This window comes from Ailuropoda melanoleuca, chromosome 8, assembly GCF_002007445.2.
Source record: "Ailuropoda melanoleuca isolate Jingjing chromosome 8, ASM200744v2, whole genome shotgun sequence".
Taxonomy (NCBI): Eukaryota; Metazoa; Chordata; class Mammalia; order Carnivora; family Ursidae; genus Ailuropoda; species Ailuropoda melanoleuca.
This window is the reverse complement of record NC_048225.1, coordinates 124,879,499-124,897,836: the sequence shown is the minus strand read 5'-3', so window position 1 is coordinate 124,897,836 and position 18,338 is coordinate 124,879,499. Positions and strand designations below refer to the sequence as shown.

Sequence of the window (18,338 nt, the reverse complement as noted above, 5' to 3'; positions counted from 1 at the left end):
ATAACGCCGGGATCACGCCCTGAGCCGAAGGCAGACGCTTAACCGCTTAACCGCTGTGCCACCCAGGCGCCGCTTAACTTTTTTTTTTTTTAATCCTTTAAAAACTGAGTGTGAAAGGTATTTTGCTAAAGGATCCTAAGGTTGATGAGGGAGCTATGGGAACGAGGGAGGGAGTGGATGACAGCAGTGAAGGGGGAGGCCTGGCCATGTGCTTGGTCCTCCCAGCTCAGCCTCACCCGACCCTCCATTCTCTTAGACAGGCCTGCGGGTTCAGGTCCCAACACCAGCATTGGTTTCGATTTCTAGAAGACGCTGGAGTAAAGAACAGAGATTCATTCATTTTATTCAGCAGCTTATTCTGAAGAGACTAAAATTAAATTAAATAAACCCAACAAGCTCATGTCTTTTTTTACTAGATGGATTTGACCTGGTTTAGTCTTTAATGCGGTGACTGGAAAAGCCGCCCCTGGACATTCGTGCTTAGATGGAGCTGGCCATGACCAAGCCAGCAGCCTGGTGCTAACGTTACAGCAAGGGTGGCATGTCATCTGTTACAAATAAAGTAGGTTAACCAGCAGTGGTAAAGGACAGGGTAACAGCTTGGGGAGGGGCAGTGTCCCTGACTTGTAGCAGGATTATAGCTGGCTGTTATTCTCTGCTCGGGCCTCATAGGGAGATCCTTGGATGGTCTTACTAGCTGGCAGAGACGGGTGGTGGATAATGAGGCGGAGCAGAGTCAGCATTTCAGAAGCCTGTCATGGAACTGCACCCTCCCCCGGGGCAGCCGCTGCCCCCCTCCTCCTGTGTGCCCCCTCCCCACGCCCAGTGCCAGGACTGGGAGTGTTCAGGCATAGAGAGCATTTGGGCTGCTTGCAGCCATGTAGAGGACTGGGCCTCAGTGTGGGGCCCGTCGTGAGTCCAACACCTCTGCAGTCTGGCGTTTGGAGTCTGGGGTCAGAGTGTCCCCTCAGCACCGCCCCCACGCCGATGTGGTCAGCTTCTGGGTCGACAGCCTCCCCCCAGCTGGCCGGAGCTGCCGTGGCCCCCAGCCCTGGGAAGGAAGGGGACATACAGTGGACTTCAAGAAAAGGACACAGAAGGTGCTTTTATTTTAAAACCAAAATGAAAGTGCTACAGTGACAGGACACCACGGGGGTGGAGCACGCAGTGTGAGTGGGTTCTAGATGCCCGTGGCTCGAGCGGCCCCCCCGTGTCGTCGTTCCACCTCTCTCCTCCTGGGCCTCAGCCTGCAGGGTTTATCAGAAGCCTCAGTGGGCGTCTCCTCACTTCCAAAGAGTGGCTTCCACGCTCTCCCATCATCAAACCCGAAAGCTGCCTCAGTATCTCACTTCCCCCTCGAAACCAGTATCACTGGTCAAAAGTCTGGAAATCCGGGGAGTCCTACCCCAAAACCAGAGCAAGATCTCTGTCCCCACACTAAGATCTCCTTTCTGTACATTCAGTGCATTTGGTCCTATATACGTCTATATACATCTCTCTATGTATATATTATCTCTGTCTCTTTCTCCTTAGGTCAACCTTCCATATGTACCATGTCCTACTTCCCAAGCCTCCACCTACGTCTCGTCTGCTGGTCCAAGGGAGACTCTGGTCATCGATTTCACTGGGTCCTTCAGCAGCACCCTTGGTCATCGCCACACCCTGAGTACCCTCCCCCGTCAGTGGTTTTGCCCGTCTGCCAGCTCCCCGTTAGCATCAGGGCCTAGTGCTCTCCTGACATTCCAGTCTGCGGTTGGTGTGGTCGGGGGCCCATTTCTCACCAGACCTGGATGCTTCTAAAGCCTGTCCGATAGCTGGAAGAGGGATTTCAGCTCCGAGGAAGAGGCCGTAGTGTAAAGAGCAGGTTAGGGTGGGGGGCGCTGTTCTCGGGGAGGCTTATGGGAGAGTCAGCCAGGCTGTATTAGAAGGACAGGATGACTTAAAGTGCAGCTTAGAGCAAAGTCTGGGGTCATGGAGGAGAATCCAAAAGGTTAAGTCAGAAAATGTCCTCATTCTGTTACGCAGAATCTGAGCAGAGTCTGGGGGCCTAGAGTAGACAGCAGGGGACTAGGGAGAAAAGATGTCCCTTGGGAGGGACGCAGCTGTGCGCCGAAGACACTAGTGGAGGATGGCTTGCTGATGGGTAAGAAGGTACATGTGCGCACACACACTTACACGCTCACACACACACTCACACTCCAGTGCTTTGGGCCCTAACACATTGGAAGAAATCAGGTAAGTCTAATGTTGAATAAAGTTGAGAGCCCCGAAACTGGCTCTTTGCCTTCTGTTCTTCTCTGTGTCAGATTTTCAAGTTTTTCTGGTTCTTGTTCTCTTGAGAGCTAGGGAACATTGGTGGGGTTTGCGTCAGTGAAGATGAAGGGTCTTCATTTTGAAGTCGTGGTTAGCCAAGTTCAGGGAAAGCTGCGCACAGGATCTTCTGTGGGTCTTGTGGTGGCCGTGGGTCCCGCGGTGGCCGTGGGTCCCGCCTCAGAACCGTGTGCGTTTCTCTGTAAAGCTGTGCGCACAGACGCACGTACACGTTGGGTAAGTGTGTAGCTTGTAACGACTGACCGAGTCCACCTGAACAAACTGGCACTTGACTCATGCAGGGACTCTATGCCAAGCCATGTGGGGCAAGGGGGGCAGTTCCTTGTACCTAAATGAGACCAGGAGGCACTTTTGGGATTTGGGGCTTTAGAGAAAGTTCTGGTGCCCATACGCCCTTCTTGGTCCCTCCCACAGCCCCAACCAGGGAACAAGGAATGGCCTGAGGTTGGTCTCCTAAAGTGTGCCCTTTAACTCACCTGAAGGTGGCTTCGTGGCAGAGAGTGGAGATGGGGCTGGTGCCCACTTTATCCCAAGTCTCAGGAATGGCTAAGGGAGCCCCTGGTTATTTGGTCAGGAGGCGTGGTCTCTTCCCTCCCAGCATGGCCTAATGAAACAGCTGGCGCCTGTCAGAGGGGCACAGGGAGGGCGACACAGAGAATTGTGTCTGCTGGCCACAGAGTCCTGCCCCACCCCAAACCCTAATCCAGCACCCCCAATTCCCAGAGGCTCCACACAGTGGTCTGGAAATCTGAGAATTTACTTATCCTGCATGGTAGGTAGGGTTGATGTCACCTTCCTAGGGAGCCTGGGCCCTGCAAGTATCTGGAACATCATTTCTAGACCTTTCTGTGGGGCCTGGGAACATGCTGGCAAGGCTCATCCCATCCACAGATCACAGGGAAACAAATCCTCCCAGGGCTGTGTGCAGAATAGGGTCAAGGTTTTGGACAGGAGCTCTGCATTAGTCCCTCCACACCGAAGACTTCAGATTCCAGGATGCGTGTGGGTGTGGTGGTTGTGACCATTTTAGATTCCCTGGATCAGCCTCAATTCTCTGGGAACAGAGGCAGCTATGAGAGAACTGGGTATCTGAAGAGGGTCCACTTGAGAAAATAGAGGAAAACTGGTGACCGGGGTTCTAGGTTATAGTCCAAATTTGCCAGCAGAAATGAACCACACTATGAAAACCCTGACTTCTTTCAACAGGGGTTGGTAGAGAACCCAGGATAAATGAATTCCAGATTCCCATATTTCTAAGGGCACAGACCCCGAAAAGACTATCAGAGTCTTGCCTTAGGGAACTAGCTGCATGGGAAATGAGAGGCGGGCAGGGGCTCCAGCCTCAAGTCACCGAACTTGATGGTGGTGGCGGCAGGAGGTGGGGGGAGTCTATCCACCCAACTGCGACAGTCCTCCTAAGGTGAGTCTCCAAGCATGGCTGAGGCGTGCTAAGCCGCTTCAGCCTAATCTTCCCTCTCCTTCCCCCGTCCTGGCGTAAGGGAGTTGTGCATCTTGGGTGGGGGTGGGGGGAGATGAAGGGGACAGTGGAAGGAAAGCTCGGACTCCAGTTGGCCTCGCCTAGCCACAGGCCACCGGGTTAAAGCAGAGGGGCGGGGGGCGGGTGCTTCTGGGTTCTCCAGCAAGCCTGGGTAACGGCCCTCACCCAGGATGCCGAGGGAGGAGAGACCAGAGGGGCGGGGAGGTGGGACCCCAGGCCATCAGACATTGCTGATGCGCACGCTAAGGGCACTGCCCTCCTTCTCAGCTTGCTCCCGTAACGACTCCTCCAACTTGAGCTTCTCGGGGTCTCCGTAGCGTACGGCGCCGTCGCGGAGGCCACTGGGCAAGGCCACCTTCACGACTTGGTCAAAAAGGCTGAAGTCCGCTATGTACTTGCCGCTGGCGGACAGCGAGATGGCGGGCGTGAACTCGTAGCCCCAGAGGATCTCCTCGGGCAGGTAGGAGGTGCGCACTTGGCACGTGGCGCTGGTGGACTCCACCGTCCCGCTGAGAATCAGCACCAGCTCGAAGTCCCCCTCGCCACTGCGAAGGGGGAGGTCCTTCAGGGGACTGGTCTCGTCCACCACGTGGTAGAACGTGAGCGGCAGAATGAGGAAGGGGCTGTCAGAGGCCGTGTCGACTTGGAAAGTCACGTTGACCTGGTTGAGCCGGATGTTCTCACCCTCCTTGGTCTGGTGGGTCTGAAGCAGCTTGCCGGTCACCTGGCAGCCAATGAGCAGGCTCTTACGCATGTTGGCCACTCGGATCATGAGGCAGGGCTTGCCGTTGTGCGCGGCCACCACGGCGTGCTGGCTGAATCGGATGGTCTCCGCCCGCTTCTTGGGCCGGGCGATCTTGGCCAGGAAGGTGCCGGTGATGAAGATCTCCAGGATGGTGGTGAGCACCAGCTGGGCGATCAGGAGCACGATGGCCAGCGGGCACTCCTCGCTGATGTAGCGGAAGCCGTAGCCGATGGTGGTCTGCGACTCGAGGGAGAAGAGGAAGGCGCCGGTGAGCGTGTGCACCTGGACCACGCAGGGGGTGTGGTTGGCTGGGGGCCCCAGCTCCAGCAGGTCCCCGTGGGCCACGGCGACCAGATACCACACCACACCGAAGAGGAACCAGGTGCCCGCAAAGGTGGCGGAGAAGAGCAGCAGCTTGTAGCGCCACTGCATGTCGATGAAGGTGGTCCATAGGTCCTTGAGGTAGAGAAAGCGCTTGCCGGCGATGTGCTCCATCCTCACGTTGCTGCGGCCGTCCTTCGTCAGGACTCGGCGCCGGCGGACCCCTGGGCCCACGAGGGGCCGGCTTTCCGTCTGGGTGGTCTGACTGTAGTACACCTTGGCGACCGAGGTCATCTGGAGGGAGCAAGACAGCATGGTGCAGGTTATCTCGGAAATCCAGCCAACTCCCGGCCACCCCCCAAGGCGAGGGAAGAAGTCACATCCGTTTGGTGCCCCTGACTTGTGCTTGGTGTTAGCCAATGTTTATGAGCACGTGCTGTATGCCAGGCGCTGTGCAAGATGCTGGTGGGTCAACAAGAAAAATGACATCACCCTTGCTCCCTAAGAACTCACAGCCTAGGGAGAGAGACACGTTCAATGAGCAAATAATTGTGGTGCAGTCTGATACTTGTAATTCTTGGGAGAGGCAGAAGAGAAAGAGTCATAGGCTCACAGTTCCTTGAAGGTGGGGCAAGAAGAGAGAAAGGGCTCTACTGGTCTCTATTCCCTGCAAAACCAGTTCTGGGAAGATCTGTCATTCTGAAATAGGATCTCTCCCCTCCCTCATGAATGGCAGAGCAAGAAAGACTATCCTGTTGAAATTGTTCCGGGCCAACACCCCCCCCTTAAAACACACAAACCCTTAATTTCCCCACCTGTCCCCCAGCCCCAAGTCCGTACTCACTGGTGACACCGAGATATCATCTAGCTCAGGAAACAGCAGAAACTGCCCACCCTTCTACCCTTTGAGATGTCCTCTGAGCGCCCAGACCATTTCACTATGTCTTATTATGATTACTAGTATTCCTTTATCATCACCACCACTATCATCATCTATTTGCATCACATTGGGGAATTCAGTCTGGGTCGGTGGTGGGGTGCAGGTGGGAAGAGCACAGACAGGACCCCAGCCCAAACAGCTCAGCGATGGTGAAGGAGAACCATCACGCCAAGGCCTCCTGGCGGTGCCGGTGCGGGAACGTTTCCCCAAGGCCTGGGGGACATGCCGGGTCGCTGTGGCAGAGTCGCCTTGACCGAGTGAAGGAGGAGAGCTCGTGTATAGTAGCTAACACTTATGTCTGCACAGCTCCAATTCAGGATCGCTGTCTGTCCTGAGAGAAGAAAGTGGGACAAGTCTCTGAAATAGGAGACAGCTCACTTCCTACAAGGTGCCCGCACCCCTGCCCAAGGAGTGGCTTGTACTTTTCCAGCAGAGAAAGGATTTCAATCACTTGGGCCCTTGGACTCCGGATCTGGGGGCCAGACCTTCTGGGAAGGAGAAGGGTGATCTTGGGGGAGCTTGACCCTTGAGGAACAGAGGCTCCTCACATTCTCTGCTGCAAAAAAATCTGAACCACTGCATTTTATTACCCTTCACACGGCCCCCTCACCCCATCTTCCCCATGAGCTGACACCTGGAACACGAAACTATTGGGGCCCACTCAAACCCCCACCCAGGAGACACTAGACTGGTGATTGCCGATGGATGGGAATCCGGGAATGTTCAGAGGCAACCGGGAGCCTGTTTTGCCAGCCTCACACCCACTTGGAACTGGTGTCGGAGTGAGAACCTCATTCGGACCTGGATGCCATCCATTCCCAATACGCTTAGCTACTTGGGAGTGAAGGAGAAGCTCCGTAATTCTGAAGTTTGAAGAATTATTAGTTAGAGCCCAAGTAAAGCCCCATTCAGTACTCAGTAGTAGCAATAACATTAAAAAAAAAAAAAAACACGTACAGCACCTGCATCTGTATACCATTTAAAGTTTACAGGTGAGCATGCCTTCTCATTGGTCCTCAGACTGGAAAATGTGTGAAACCTCTAAGGGAGTTTGAGGAACTATTAGCGGACAGAGAAAGTGCTGGAAAGTTGTGGATGAGTAAACATAATTTTAATTTTCAAAAAGGAAAACAAGATACATTGCACAAACTATAGACAAACAGGTAAGATATTGACCCAAGGCAAGAGTCTAAAATAGAGCATTAAGACTGTGAGTACTTGGGGGGCGCCTGGGTGGCTCAGTCGTTAAGCGTCTGCCTTCGGCTCAGGGCGCAATCCTGGTGTTATAGGATCGAGCCCCACATCGGGCTCCTCTGCTGGGAGCCTGCTTCTTCCTCTTCCACTCCCCCTGCGTCTCTCTCTCACTGGCTGTCTCTGTGTCAAATAAATAAATAAAATCTTAAAAAAAAAAAAAAAAGACTGTGAGTACTTGGGGGGCGGCGCCTGGGTGGGTCATTCGGTTGAGCACCTGACTCTTGATTTCGGCTCAGGTCATAATTTCAGGGTGATGAGATCGGGCTCCACGTTCAGCAGGGAGTCTGCTTGAGCTTCTCTCTCTCCCTCCCCCTCTGCCCCCCTCTCTCTCTGTCTCTCTCTCTCAAATAAATAAATCTTTAAAATAAAATAAAAAAAAGATTGTGAGTACTTGGGCAGGTTGGGGGAAGGGCAGTATCGGTGGGACCCAGCGTGGGGTTACCAAGAACAAGTCACATCAACTAACCTAACTTCCTTCCAGGACAAGGTTACTAGATGAACAAGTAAGATAAATGAATAGATAAAGTGTATCTATGCAAGGTTTCTGACAAGATCTCTCATCTTGTCGTTGGGGATAAGACCGAGAAAAATGAACAGAATGTTGCTCTGATCTGGGGACTGAAACATACAAAAATCAGCGGTACGAGTGAGTGGATCATGATAGCCTGGAGTCTGTTTTCTCGTGATGTACCAGAGAGCTTTACCTGTGGCCTTACCCTAGTCAATGTTCACAACATTAATTTTATTCAGAACGATAGAACACATGGCCATCGGCTACGTGATGACACAAAGCAGGGATGGATCACAAATGCAAGGTCTGGGCAGAATTAGGATCCAAAAGGAGCCAGAGGAGTGGGCCAAGTCTAACAAAAAAGGTAAGTATTGTATATGTGTATGCATTGGGGTCCAAAAATTACCTGAGCAATTCTGGATCAGAAAGACGTGATGCATTTTGGCAACGCTATTTTAAGCTACTTTAAGTGAATTCAAGTGTGTAGAATAAGGAGATTGTTGAACCTGCTCTGATCTGATCTGCTTATCCTGTACCTGCCGTTTTGAGTTTCTAAGGACAATCAGGATATGAGAGGATTCAGAACCAGATCATGTAAGAAACGGCTAAAGGAAACAGGGAAGTTAGTGGGGAGAAGAGACGCTCTGAGGGATAGGAGTCGCTGTGTGCAAATATTTGGTTTGAAGGCTGTCAGGAGAACAAGGATTTGGACTTGTTCTTTGAGATCTAAGAGGAACCACCAATGAGCTCACACCATAGGAGGGAAGATTCCAGATTGATACGACAAAGAACAATGCAGAAAGAGCTTCTCCCGTCCCTGGAGGGGCTCGAGGGCAGAATGGACGAGCACTTTGCCAAGATTCCATAGAGGGAATTAAAGCTTGGGGCAGAGGTTAGGGACGGTCTGTAAACTTTCGCCCACACCCAGGCAGGATCAGGATACCCGCCCCCTCCGCGCCGTCCGCACCCCACAGCCCCCGTGGTGATGTTCGGGGATCCGTCATCAAAGTCCCAGCTTTGTTTGTGCAGAGCAAAGATTCCACATATCTTGAGGAATGGAAGCTCTTGGGGCCCAAGGGAAGGCTTGTGTATCATTCCCAAAACAATAGTCTATGATTATATATCACATTGCAGTTCTTAAAATATGTAATTTGGCCCTCACACCAGGAATTAAGTACGAAAGTCATCATTAGAATCAGGCTCAGAGATTTGCCCCAAGCTGATTAGTGGCAGACTTGGAACCAGCACCCAGTCTTCCGACTCCTGGTCCAGAACCTTTTTTTTTCCTTTTTCTTTTTCTTTAAGTAGGCTCCATACCCAACACGGGGCCCGAATTCACAGCCCTGAGATCAAGAATTGCAGGCTGCAATGACTGAGCCGGACAGGCGCCCCGGGAACTTTTTAATTACAGCAACTGCTTCTGGGTCCCCCAGGGCCATTGCCATGGGTCTCATGGTCTCGGCAAGTGCCTCTGGTCCCGGCAGAGAGGATCGCAGCTGAGCCACAGCGCCCGGAGCTTCCGGAGCCCCGCATTCGGGCTCTAGATTCATGGCACTGGAGACTGGGGCTACTGGATGGACCTCTGTTGGGACTGCCGCCTCCAGCTGCAGGCCTGCTGTTGCCAGCCTTCCCCCGCGCTCCTGCCAGCGGCTCCCAGCTGTCGTGCCACCTCCCACAGCCAGGCAGCTTTGTTCTCTGCGGGGGGTCAGAGACAGAAGGGGGTAAACAGTTCACTGCGCCCGGCACCAAGCTGGCCAGTCTCCCGGGAAGGGTGCAGGCCCGAGCTCCCAACTGGCTGTCGCGGCCCCACCTGGAGCGCGCCTACGCCTTCCTCTAGAGGGTGCTGTTTCCCCCAAAACCGTCTCAGCCCCACACCAGGGACCATGTCTGAAGACTTCTGACGGCAAAACCAGCCCCCAGCGGTGAAGACAGAAACAGACCATCTGCTTCCTTCTCGAAGAATTGTGCAATGATTATTTCTCTAAAACAAAGGCCAGTCATACCCACAGTGGTGTCCGGCACACGTCCTCGACAAAGACCTCTCCCACCCGCTGCTTCGTGCCGGTGGACTGACCTGGCTTCTCCGGAGAGCTCACGACTCATTTATTCTCCCGAAGGAATGGGTTCATCAGACCCTTTCTTGCATACAGCTGTGCTCTGAACAAGGACACACTGCTCTTGGGACCCGTGACTGAGTTGGCCCCTGCTGCTTTTAGGATGAACGTAAGCATCTGAGCATGGCCTTCCAGGCCCTTCATGGTTTGGTCTCTGCCTACTCGTTGGCTTTGCTCCTGCCGCTTTTCCGCACCTGCCCTGGACTCCAGCTCTGCAGAAAGCCTGCTGTTACACCCCCTCTACCTTTGGACCTACTCCCACACCACTCCGGGCCTACCCGCCAACCTCCTGCTTGTCTTCCAGAGCTTGACTTGAGGGTTAGCTGCCTCCTTGGAAGCCTTCCTGGACCATCCAAGAAATAGTGGGTGTCCTCTGTCTCCCTGGCCTCACCCCAGTGTGGGCTTTTGAAGCCCGGCCTTGTACACATTCCTATTTTAGAACATCAGAGTGCTTTGCAATGGTGTATTCACCATTGTGTGTCGCCTGTGAGTTCTTCACTTAAGGCCCCGGACTGGGATTTTCACTGCTTCCCCAGTACCGGGGCCCGTCTGTTACTAAGGACTGAGTGTGCAGGAATGACCGCAGGCTGAGCTGGACCAAGGCCCCTGTGAGGGCTGCAGCCTTGCTTTAGCTCGGGGAGATGAGGATGCCGTGCTCCTGGAGACCTCCAGGGGGAGCCACGGCGCAGTGGGAAGGACCTGGTCCACTACCACCGCGGCCAGTTACAAACACTTCCTTCAGAAGGTGGGAGAAAGCAAGTCCCCAAGACATCATCAATCCGGGCTCTCCTCTGGGTCAGCGAAGGTTGGAGAGAGAGAATGAGCTCATACATGGCTACGGGCATCGGGCTAGACCATGCCAAGGTAAGCAGCTGGAGAGGATGCTTCGACCCCTCCCAGGGGCCATGGCCAAGGCACCTTCTCCTCCAACCTGTCAGGCCACAGGGGCAGGGAAGGGACCCTGAGCCAAGAACTGAGTCTGTTTTCTCTGTGGCAAGAGCAACTGGCCTGGAAGGAGCTCTGGGTCCTGATTCTCTCTGCTTTCATCCCCAGGTGTGAACGAATACCCCTTCTTCTCCCTGCGGCCCCTCTGCTTTCCTAAATAGTTCACGGCGCCATCCACCTCTGAGTTACCACACTCAGACTCCCGGGGCCACCGACTCTCCTTCCTCGTGTCCACACTCATCTGATGCCAGGAGCTGCATATTTGCTACTCGTGACTCTTCCCTTTGTCTCCTGGCCTGCCTTCGGGGCCTTTCTGCCTTTCAGCTGAATCACCGCTCCCGCCTCCACTCGACTCCTGCCCGATCTTTCCCTCCTCAAATCCATGCGACGCTGCGACCGCCACTCTTCTCACGTCTCGACCCCACGAGCCTTTATCCAGGTTCAACACCTATGAGGCATTCAGAGGAGAATCCTTAATTCCTGACCGAGGACGCTGAGGCTGGGAGAGGTGATGTGGCTCCGTAAAGTGTGTGCTGGCCTCACGCTCACGTCCTCTGTCTTCCAACCCCTGGCTTTTCATGACGCTGTCACCGTCCCGGCGCCTTCCCTGGCTCAAAACATGCTAATGTCCCTGCACTATTGATCAAGGATCGGGCATCAGTGGCCTTGCCTGATCTGCTTCCCAACCTCCTTCCAGCCTTATTTCCCACCTTCTCTCTCCTATGGCGAGCTTCGGGCAAACCAGCTGCTCCCTGCTCCCTGTGGTACACACCCATGCATTCATGCTCCTCTCCCTCCCTGGCCTCCCCTCTGTCCTTGTTCCTACATACCCAAGATACCTTCAGAGCCCATTTCAAATGACCCCTCTTCAATGAAGCCTCTGATCCCCACAGCCTTAAGTAATACCCCCTTCTTCTGAGTCTCCATGCACGTGCACACACGCGCACACACATCACCAACTATATGTTTGATGGGACACTGATCTGGCATATTACCTCTCTTCTACGACAGATATGGTTATTGAACTAAGGATTCAGGCATAATACATTTACACGGCCCTGACGTGTGATTAGCACAATATGTGACACATAGTAGGTGCTTCAGAAGTATTTCAGGAGTGAACAAGTGAGCAGAGGGAGAGAACTGGGAACAGACTGCACCCCCAGCAGGGTGGGGGCTCTCGTCCTGCACCCACAGCAGGGTGGGGGCTCTCGTCCTGCAGGGACAGAACTTCACTCTTGTCCAGAGCCTCTCCTCTGAGGCCCTCTCATCCTTCCTTCTTGTTTGTGTCTTCTCTCGACTTTCACACATTTGCTCTTTCTCCTGAACCCATGGAAACCCCCAAAACTAGTTCTCAGCACTAGCAGATGTGCAAAGCAGAGAGATGTCCTGGCCAGGGGGGATGGTGCCATGGCAGGCAGATCCATGCAGTTCCAGCTGCGGGATCGTGCATCTACGTGACAGACGCTTTCTTACCATCTCCTGGGCACCAGATTCTAAACAAGAGCGTGGAGTTGGGAAGATGAATTAGATGTAGATTTTGGCCTGGAAGACCTTCCAAGCCAGTAAAGGAGGCAACATAACACAGGCAGGACATGGTAAGCGCCCTGCACGAGGTATCCAGGAGGTACTAGGGGAATCTGCAAAGGGAAAGGTGACGTTTAGCTCAAGGGAGCAACCCCGTAAGAATAGTGTTACCCCAGTTAGAGCAAGAAACGAATTCAGTAGCGAACAGCAAGGGGTTGAGGATTTCCTCCATGCCTGGCTGTCTCACTCAAGAAAGACTTTACAGAGAAAGGCGGCATTGAGACCGGGCCTGAAGGTTAGGCAAGACTCAGACACATGGAGACTGGGACCTGGGGTCTCAGAGAGAAGGCGCTTCCAGGGAAGGGAAGGGAGAAGTAGGAGCAGAAGCTATAACACTGAGAAAATCCAGAGCCAGCCAGGGAGCAGGAGCCATTCACATTGGCTCGTGTTGGGAGCACAGAAATACCCTTAATAGGACAGATTGGGACAAGATTGATGTGCTCCCAGCCCCCAACACCTCTGCTGTGTGGCCAGCCTCCTGTGTTTAAAGGCTGGGTCCCCAGATGATGGGCAGCAGTCACGATGTGGGCTTGGCGCCCTGGGCTCCTGCAGGGATGAGGGGCGGGGGCTTGGCTCCCCCCCGGGGTCCTCGGCCTGCCAGCCACGCTTTCACAGGCCCACCAGGTGATTTTTATTTTTTGGCTGTAGAATGCTTCCTCTTCCTAACATTGGGTTCAGGGAAAAGCGAGGAGATGGAGGGGGCAGACCTTCCCACCAGCACTTCATATTTCATCATTGGAATGAGTCCATAAAAGAGTTTCCGCTTTCACAATTCCTGACGAACCCTGGGTTCGGGGACCTAGGGCGACACAACTTACCAGCAGCAGAGCTGAGATCAGTACCTTTTGGCTGGATTCCAAAGTCCTTTCTCCTAGAGCTTCAGGCTAATACTACAGTGAATTTGCCCTCACTGAGCAAATTCCACACTCGGCCACCAGAAAAGGTGACCCCTTGACCTGCTGGGAGGTTGGCGGGGGCTAGCCGGGCTGGACATGTCACCAACAGTGACGTCCAGAGAGCATCTCATGACTGGCGGTGATGCTTTTGTTGTGTGATTGCTTTATTCTCTTGGCCCCCACCTAGGTTTGCGTGGCATGTCCCTACTGTCCCCATTTCCTTCTCGGACTCTGCTCCCAACTGTCTTCCCACCTCTTCCTCCCTCTGCACTGCCCGCTTGCCCCCCTCGTACTTGGTGCTGGCCAATACGAACGTGCCTTTCCCCCTCCATCCTTGTCACCTTCCTCGTGGCCTGCTCACTCCCCACACGTCTGGACTGTCCTTCAGCCTCCTGGATCCTGCATCGTGAAGACGGGGATATGCAGGCGGAGTGTGCGGTCCCACTAATCACAGTTCTGACCTTCGAACTGCCTCTCACACTCTGCCCTCCTGTCCTCCGTCTGCACCCCCAGGCCCAGGGTCTGCATCGGTGGAAGCATCGTAAGCCCCCCAGCCTCCTGTTCTCCCCCTTCTTCCCTCCAGAAAAGAGCCTTTAGATTTAGGGGTTTGGAAATGGGATCAGAAAGGGGAGGCAGTTTCCTCCAGGACCGGAGGAATTCCCACCCTCACTGTGCACCAATCCACTCGGTGAGGCTTGGAGGTATTCCTGAAACAACCACCGTGGGGCGCGCCTAAGTGAGTAGATGGACCGAAGTCGGCAGCTGGGGTACCAGCTGGCTCCGTGCCAGTAACTGCCCACCGCACCCTGATGCTATGTGTTGGGGAAGCCCAGTACACAAACGGAGGGCGTTTGAGCACGCTCAGCCCCGGAACCCATGGCCAGGCCTGTCCCAGCACAACATTCTGGAGAGGGCGTGCAGGAATCAGCCCCAGGGATGATTTAAGACCCTGCGGGGAACTGAGAGGCCGTGTTACCTGCTGGGAAGGGGGCTGGATGGGGAAGCAGGAGACCCAGGTGAGAGTCTCAGCTCTGCCACTGACTGGCAGTGACCTTGGGCAACGTCTCAGCCCACCAGGCCATTATTTCCTTAATTGTGGCATCAGGGCCTTGTATTCCTTCTACTTCTCAAACTAGGGTGCCAGGAGGGACTCGAAGCCGCTGGATTAAGGGTAATGTATTTTTTCTGCGATATCAATTTTACTCAAAGACTTTGAGGGAAGATCTTTTCATGTGAAACAAACGACATGTGATAGAGTAGAATGAAAAATTTACCTCATTTAAAAAACAAAACAGATTTCAAGGATGTCCACCGTCTGACCAATTACGGCTCATCACCGTATCTGCTCTGGGAGCTTTCCCTCCCCTCTGCCTTTCAGGACCAGTTGCGGGGTGGGTTTGGGGGGCCCTGTGTTTGAGGATTATCAAGGTCCCTCCCCACTTTAAGACCCCGTGTCCAGCCTAAGCCCTCCCCTTACCTTGGGGAGAGAGAGGAAACGGCCACTCAGCCTCCTGTCCCCAAACGTATTACTTCTTCTTTGGACACTAACTCCAACTTGGATAGTGACCCTGGAGGCTTCCAAGGAGATCGGCGGCTTTGGGGCCTGAAAAGAAGCATTTCTGGGTTTCCGGGTGTTCTTAAGGAGAGAGGAGGAGAGGGGAAGGGGGCCGGGTAGGAGAGGAAGGCCAGTAGAAAAAGTGCCCCGGGTTATTTAAGGCCTCGATGCTGGAAGAAGAATGGAGTTGGGTTTGGGGTTCTTTTCAGAAGGGATGCCTTTATTCATTAATCTCCCTCCTGTCCTGCCCTGAAGAAAATAAACAAATAGAAACAGCCAGACGCACACAAGTCTTAAGGTGGGGAATGGAGGGCAGTGTGTGTGTCCGGGGGCCTGCTTTCCCGGCTGAGTCACTGTTGCCTCTGCCTGCCACCCCTCGGGCTCCTTCCCCTTCCCTCCCATCCTCTGGCCTCGGCCTGACACCAAGGCCCTGGCCTAGGGAAGAATAGGCTTTTCTTCCCTTGTGTCAACGTTTGGAAAGTTCTCATAGTCTGATCAAAAGAAAGGATAAAAGCCTTCAAAGCATTTCCTGGGAGCCTGTGACCCCTGTCTGGCCCTTTTGACCCCTCTGTGGGTTTTCCGGTCAAGAGAGGGAGGGACACAGAGATGGGGCCATGTCAGATCTCCTCTGTCCAGGCAGCACTCCTGCTTGTCAGAGTGGGCTGACCAGGAGCCCTGCCCCTTCCTGTGCCCCGACCCCCAGGCAGTGTCTCTTGTTCCCCTTCAAGAAGGAAACCATATTCCTGCAGAGAACGGCCCAGGGGGTGGGATCTCGGGGATCTCCTCTCTCCCCAGCTAGAGCGGGGGATGACTTCCTGGCACTGAGTCTTCCACGCACCTGCGTCCCCACCCCTCCCCCGAGTCGGAGCACACTCCCTCCCGGAGTCAAGCACCCCTGCGCATCCCGATTCTGGGGGAGGAACCGGGCTCTGCACAGGTTCAGCTGAGGACAAAGGACACACTGCTGCCCCCTCAGCCCCTGCTCAGGCCATCCCCAGAGCCTCCTGGCCTGGCCGCCTCCGGGTCCTCACCTCAGAAGGACAACCGCCCCCAGATGTGAACCCGCCCCTCCTCGCCTGAGGAGCCAAAACAAGTCAGAACAAGTCAGTCCGGTGCGAAGATACAGCTGGAAGCAATGGCATTAACATGAACAACGTATTCTGTTGTTATCTACTGTTACCAGCAGGACGTGAGACACTGACGAGGCTCCCAAGGACACGGGGTGGGGGGGAAACGTCTCCAGGGGCCTGGGCGGGTGGTGCAGAAACAGGGTGAGGACCGAGACCTCTGCTTCAGATGGCGGAGCCCGCCCTGAGTCCCCGCCCAGCCCTCAGCTGGCTGGGGCTCCGGAGGGTCCACGCGGGAATCTCTGGGAATCTATAGCCACCTGATCCCCCAAGATGCGGGGTGAGGCCATCATCCTAGCCGAGAGGCTGTAAGTGTCCTTCCAGACGGACCCCATGCTAGGCTACCAGCAGAGGGGGCAGAGGGGCCGTCCAGAGTGCGGACAGGTGGAGGGGAGGGAAGGAGACCAGGGGTCTCGGATCCGCCTCTCAGCCCTGCACGGGAGATGACCTCCCCACCACCAGAGGGCAGGGGTCCCCAGCCCCGGGCCCTGGGCTTCTCCCCTAGCCCGCTCCTTTTAACTACCAGGTGGAACCATGAGAAATGGCCAGGGAGGGGCGCCTGGGTGGCTCCGTGGGCTGAGTGTCCGACTCTTGGTCTCGGCTCAAGTCATGACCTCAGGGTCTTGAGACTGAGCTGGGTTGGGCTCCCCGCTCAGTGCAGAGTCAGCTTGAGAGCCCCCGCCCCTCCCCCCACTCTCTCTGGGGGGAAAAAAAAGACATTGCCAATCAAAAACAAAAGGTTCCATGTCAGCCATATCAAATGGTTCGATCAAATATTTAATAGCAATAAAAATAAGTACCAGCCACCCTCAGGGCGTGAGCCTCCAGACCACAAAGCACACAGAAGCCCCAGCACGTGGTTGCACAGCCGTGTGGGGGCAGTTAGCGCCGCCCGGAGCACTCTCAAGGGCACAGCTGACCTTCCATCTTGATGCCAAGGGCGCTCCTCGGCCTTGACCCCAGCAGCTGGCAGCACCTGGCGCCCTCCATGACACTCTCTCCTTCGGTCCTTCCCGCAGGGGTGGGGCCCCCTGGTGTGGGAGACCCTGCTCAGCTCTCGAGAGGCCCTGCCCCTTCTAGGCTTTGAGATTTGGGGCAGGTCTGCTCAAGTCCCTGAGTTTCCATTCCCTTCACCCACAAAAAGGGCAGAGCACTGCCTGCCCGTAGAGGGGAGGGTTTGAGGAGAGCAGGGTGAAGGGCCCCCGGGGCTGTGGGCTGTGCGGGTGCTGGGGCGGCGGAGCCCGCTCTCCCTCCCCACCTGCCCAGGCTGGGCTGTTTCCTCTCCCAACAGCCCCTGGCTGCAGTCTCTCCTCTGCCCCTGCACTGGGTGGGTGGGTGGGGGAGTCTCAGGGCCCGCCCTTGGTGTCCCTCTCTCACCCTGGGTCTCCCTTCCTCTGCTGCTCCAGCCCTCCCTCCTCACCTCTGCTCTGTGTCTGCGGCATTCCAGCATCAGCGTGCTCAGATTCCTGTCCTCTGGGTGTCCCCTCTTCCCAGAGTTGCCCCTGGCTTCCCTCCAGCCCTGCATCTGGGGGGCGCTGGGTCTCATCAGTTCTGCCTTTGTGGGCGTCTCTCAGTCTCCCTCAAGGCTGCCTTAGTCCAGCCTCGGGTTCTCCTCCACCCCCGTGAAGCATGGCAGTGACCTGGTCTCCCTGCCCACCCCCAGGCTCCCCTTCCTCCCCAGCGCCTCCCACCTGCCCCTCAGCTGCCCTGGGGGCCTTCACAAGGGCTGCGTCCAGCTTGGCCTGAAAGCCCTAAGGGGCTCCACAGCTCTGGTCACTCCCTGACCCAGCCTTCAAGCCCCGCTCCCCCCATTCTACCCTGATGGTCACGGCCTCTGCTTTTGGCCCTTGTCGCTGAGCACCCCCTCTGGCTGGCGGTAGAGCCCCACCGTTGCTCCAGAGCGCAGTGTGGGCCTGCGTGTGGCCGCTTGTGCCCCGAGGGGCTCCCGTGGCTGCCCCGCCAGGGGCTGCTGTCCCTCGGCCACAGCCTCAGCTAAGCTCCTCGTGCCCCCGCGAGACTGCGAGCGCCTGCAAGGAGGGACACGCCTCAGTTTTCCTTCAAGCTGTCCCCCTCCGCATGTCACCTCATGATTAGTAGAGAGGAAGGACCCAGAGCAGAGATCACGGTCTGACTCGGGCCTGGGGCTGTCACCCACGCAGCCTGCGGCTGTCACGCTCCCGCCCCTCGCCCCTAACAGATGTCATTCATCGCTGTACCTTCACTGAGCCTCAGAATGTTTCTCAACATGGTGACGCAGAGAGCCATTTTTCAATCAAGCCGAGTTAGCCTAACAAATGAAGCCTGTTTGTTATCTTGGCGCGTCTGGGTCACAGCCGAAGTCCCTCTCTGCTCTTCTTTCCCACCAGAGGCCATCCTGGTGTGTGTCGCTTACCAGCTCGGGGAGCTTCAGTCAATCTCTTAATCTCCGTAGAGCTCAGTCTCCTCACCTAAGGAGGCAACAAACCCTTCCATTGTATGGTCAGGATTACATGAGCTGAAGGGCGTGAAATCTGT

The 18,338-nt window shown here is 55.3% G+C and overlaps 1 protein-coding gene across 2 annotated transcripts in view; it reads right to left on the bottom strand.

The window, feature by feature from the left end:
* Positions 1-2,887: 2,887 nt before the first annotated feature.
* KCNJ10 (potassium inwardly rectifying channel subfamily J member 10) overlaps positions 2,888-18,338 on the bottom strand; it is a 30,900-nt gene continuing 15,449 nt past the window's right edge. Inside the window, exons 2-3 of one of the 2 annotated variants that reach the window (XM_019792762.2) lie at positions 14,620-14,745; positions 2,888-5,189 (exon numbers count right to left, since the gene is read on the bottom strand). In XM_019792762.2, coding sequence (XP_019648321.2) covers positions 4,050-5,189 — 1,140 coding nt within the window. In that variant the 5' untranslated portion in view covers positions 14,620-14,745 and the 3' untranslated portion in view covers positions 2,888-4,049. The remainder of the gene's footprint in view (positions 5,190-14,619; positions 14,746-18,338) is intronic. The other variant, XM_019792763.2, reaches the window with a different exon arrangement.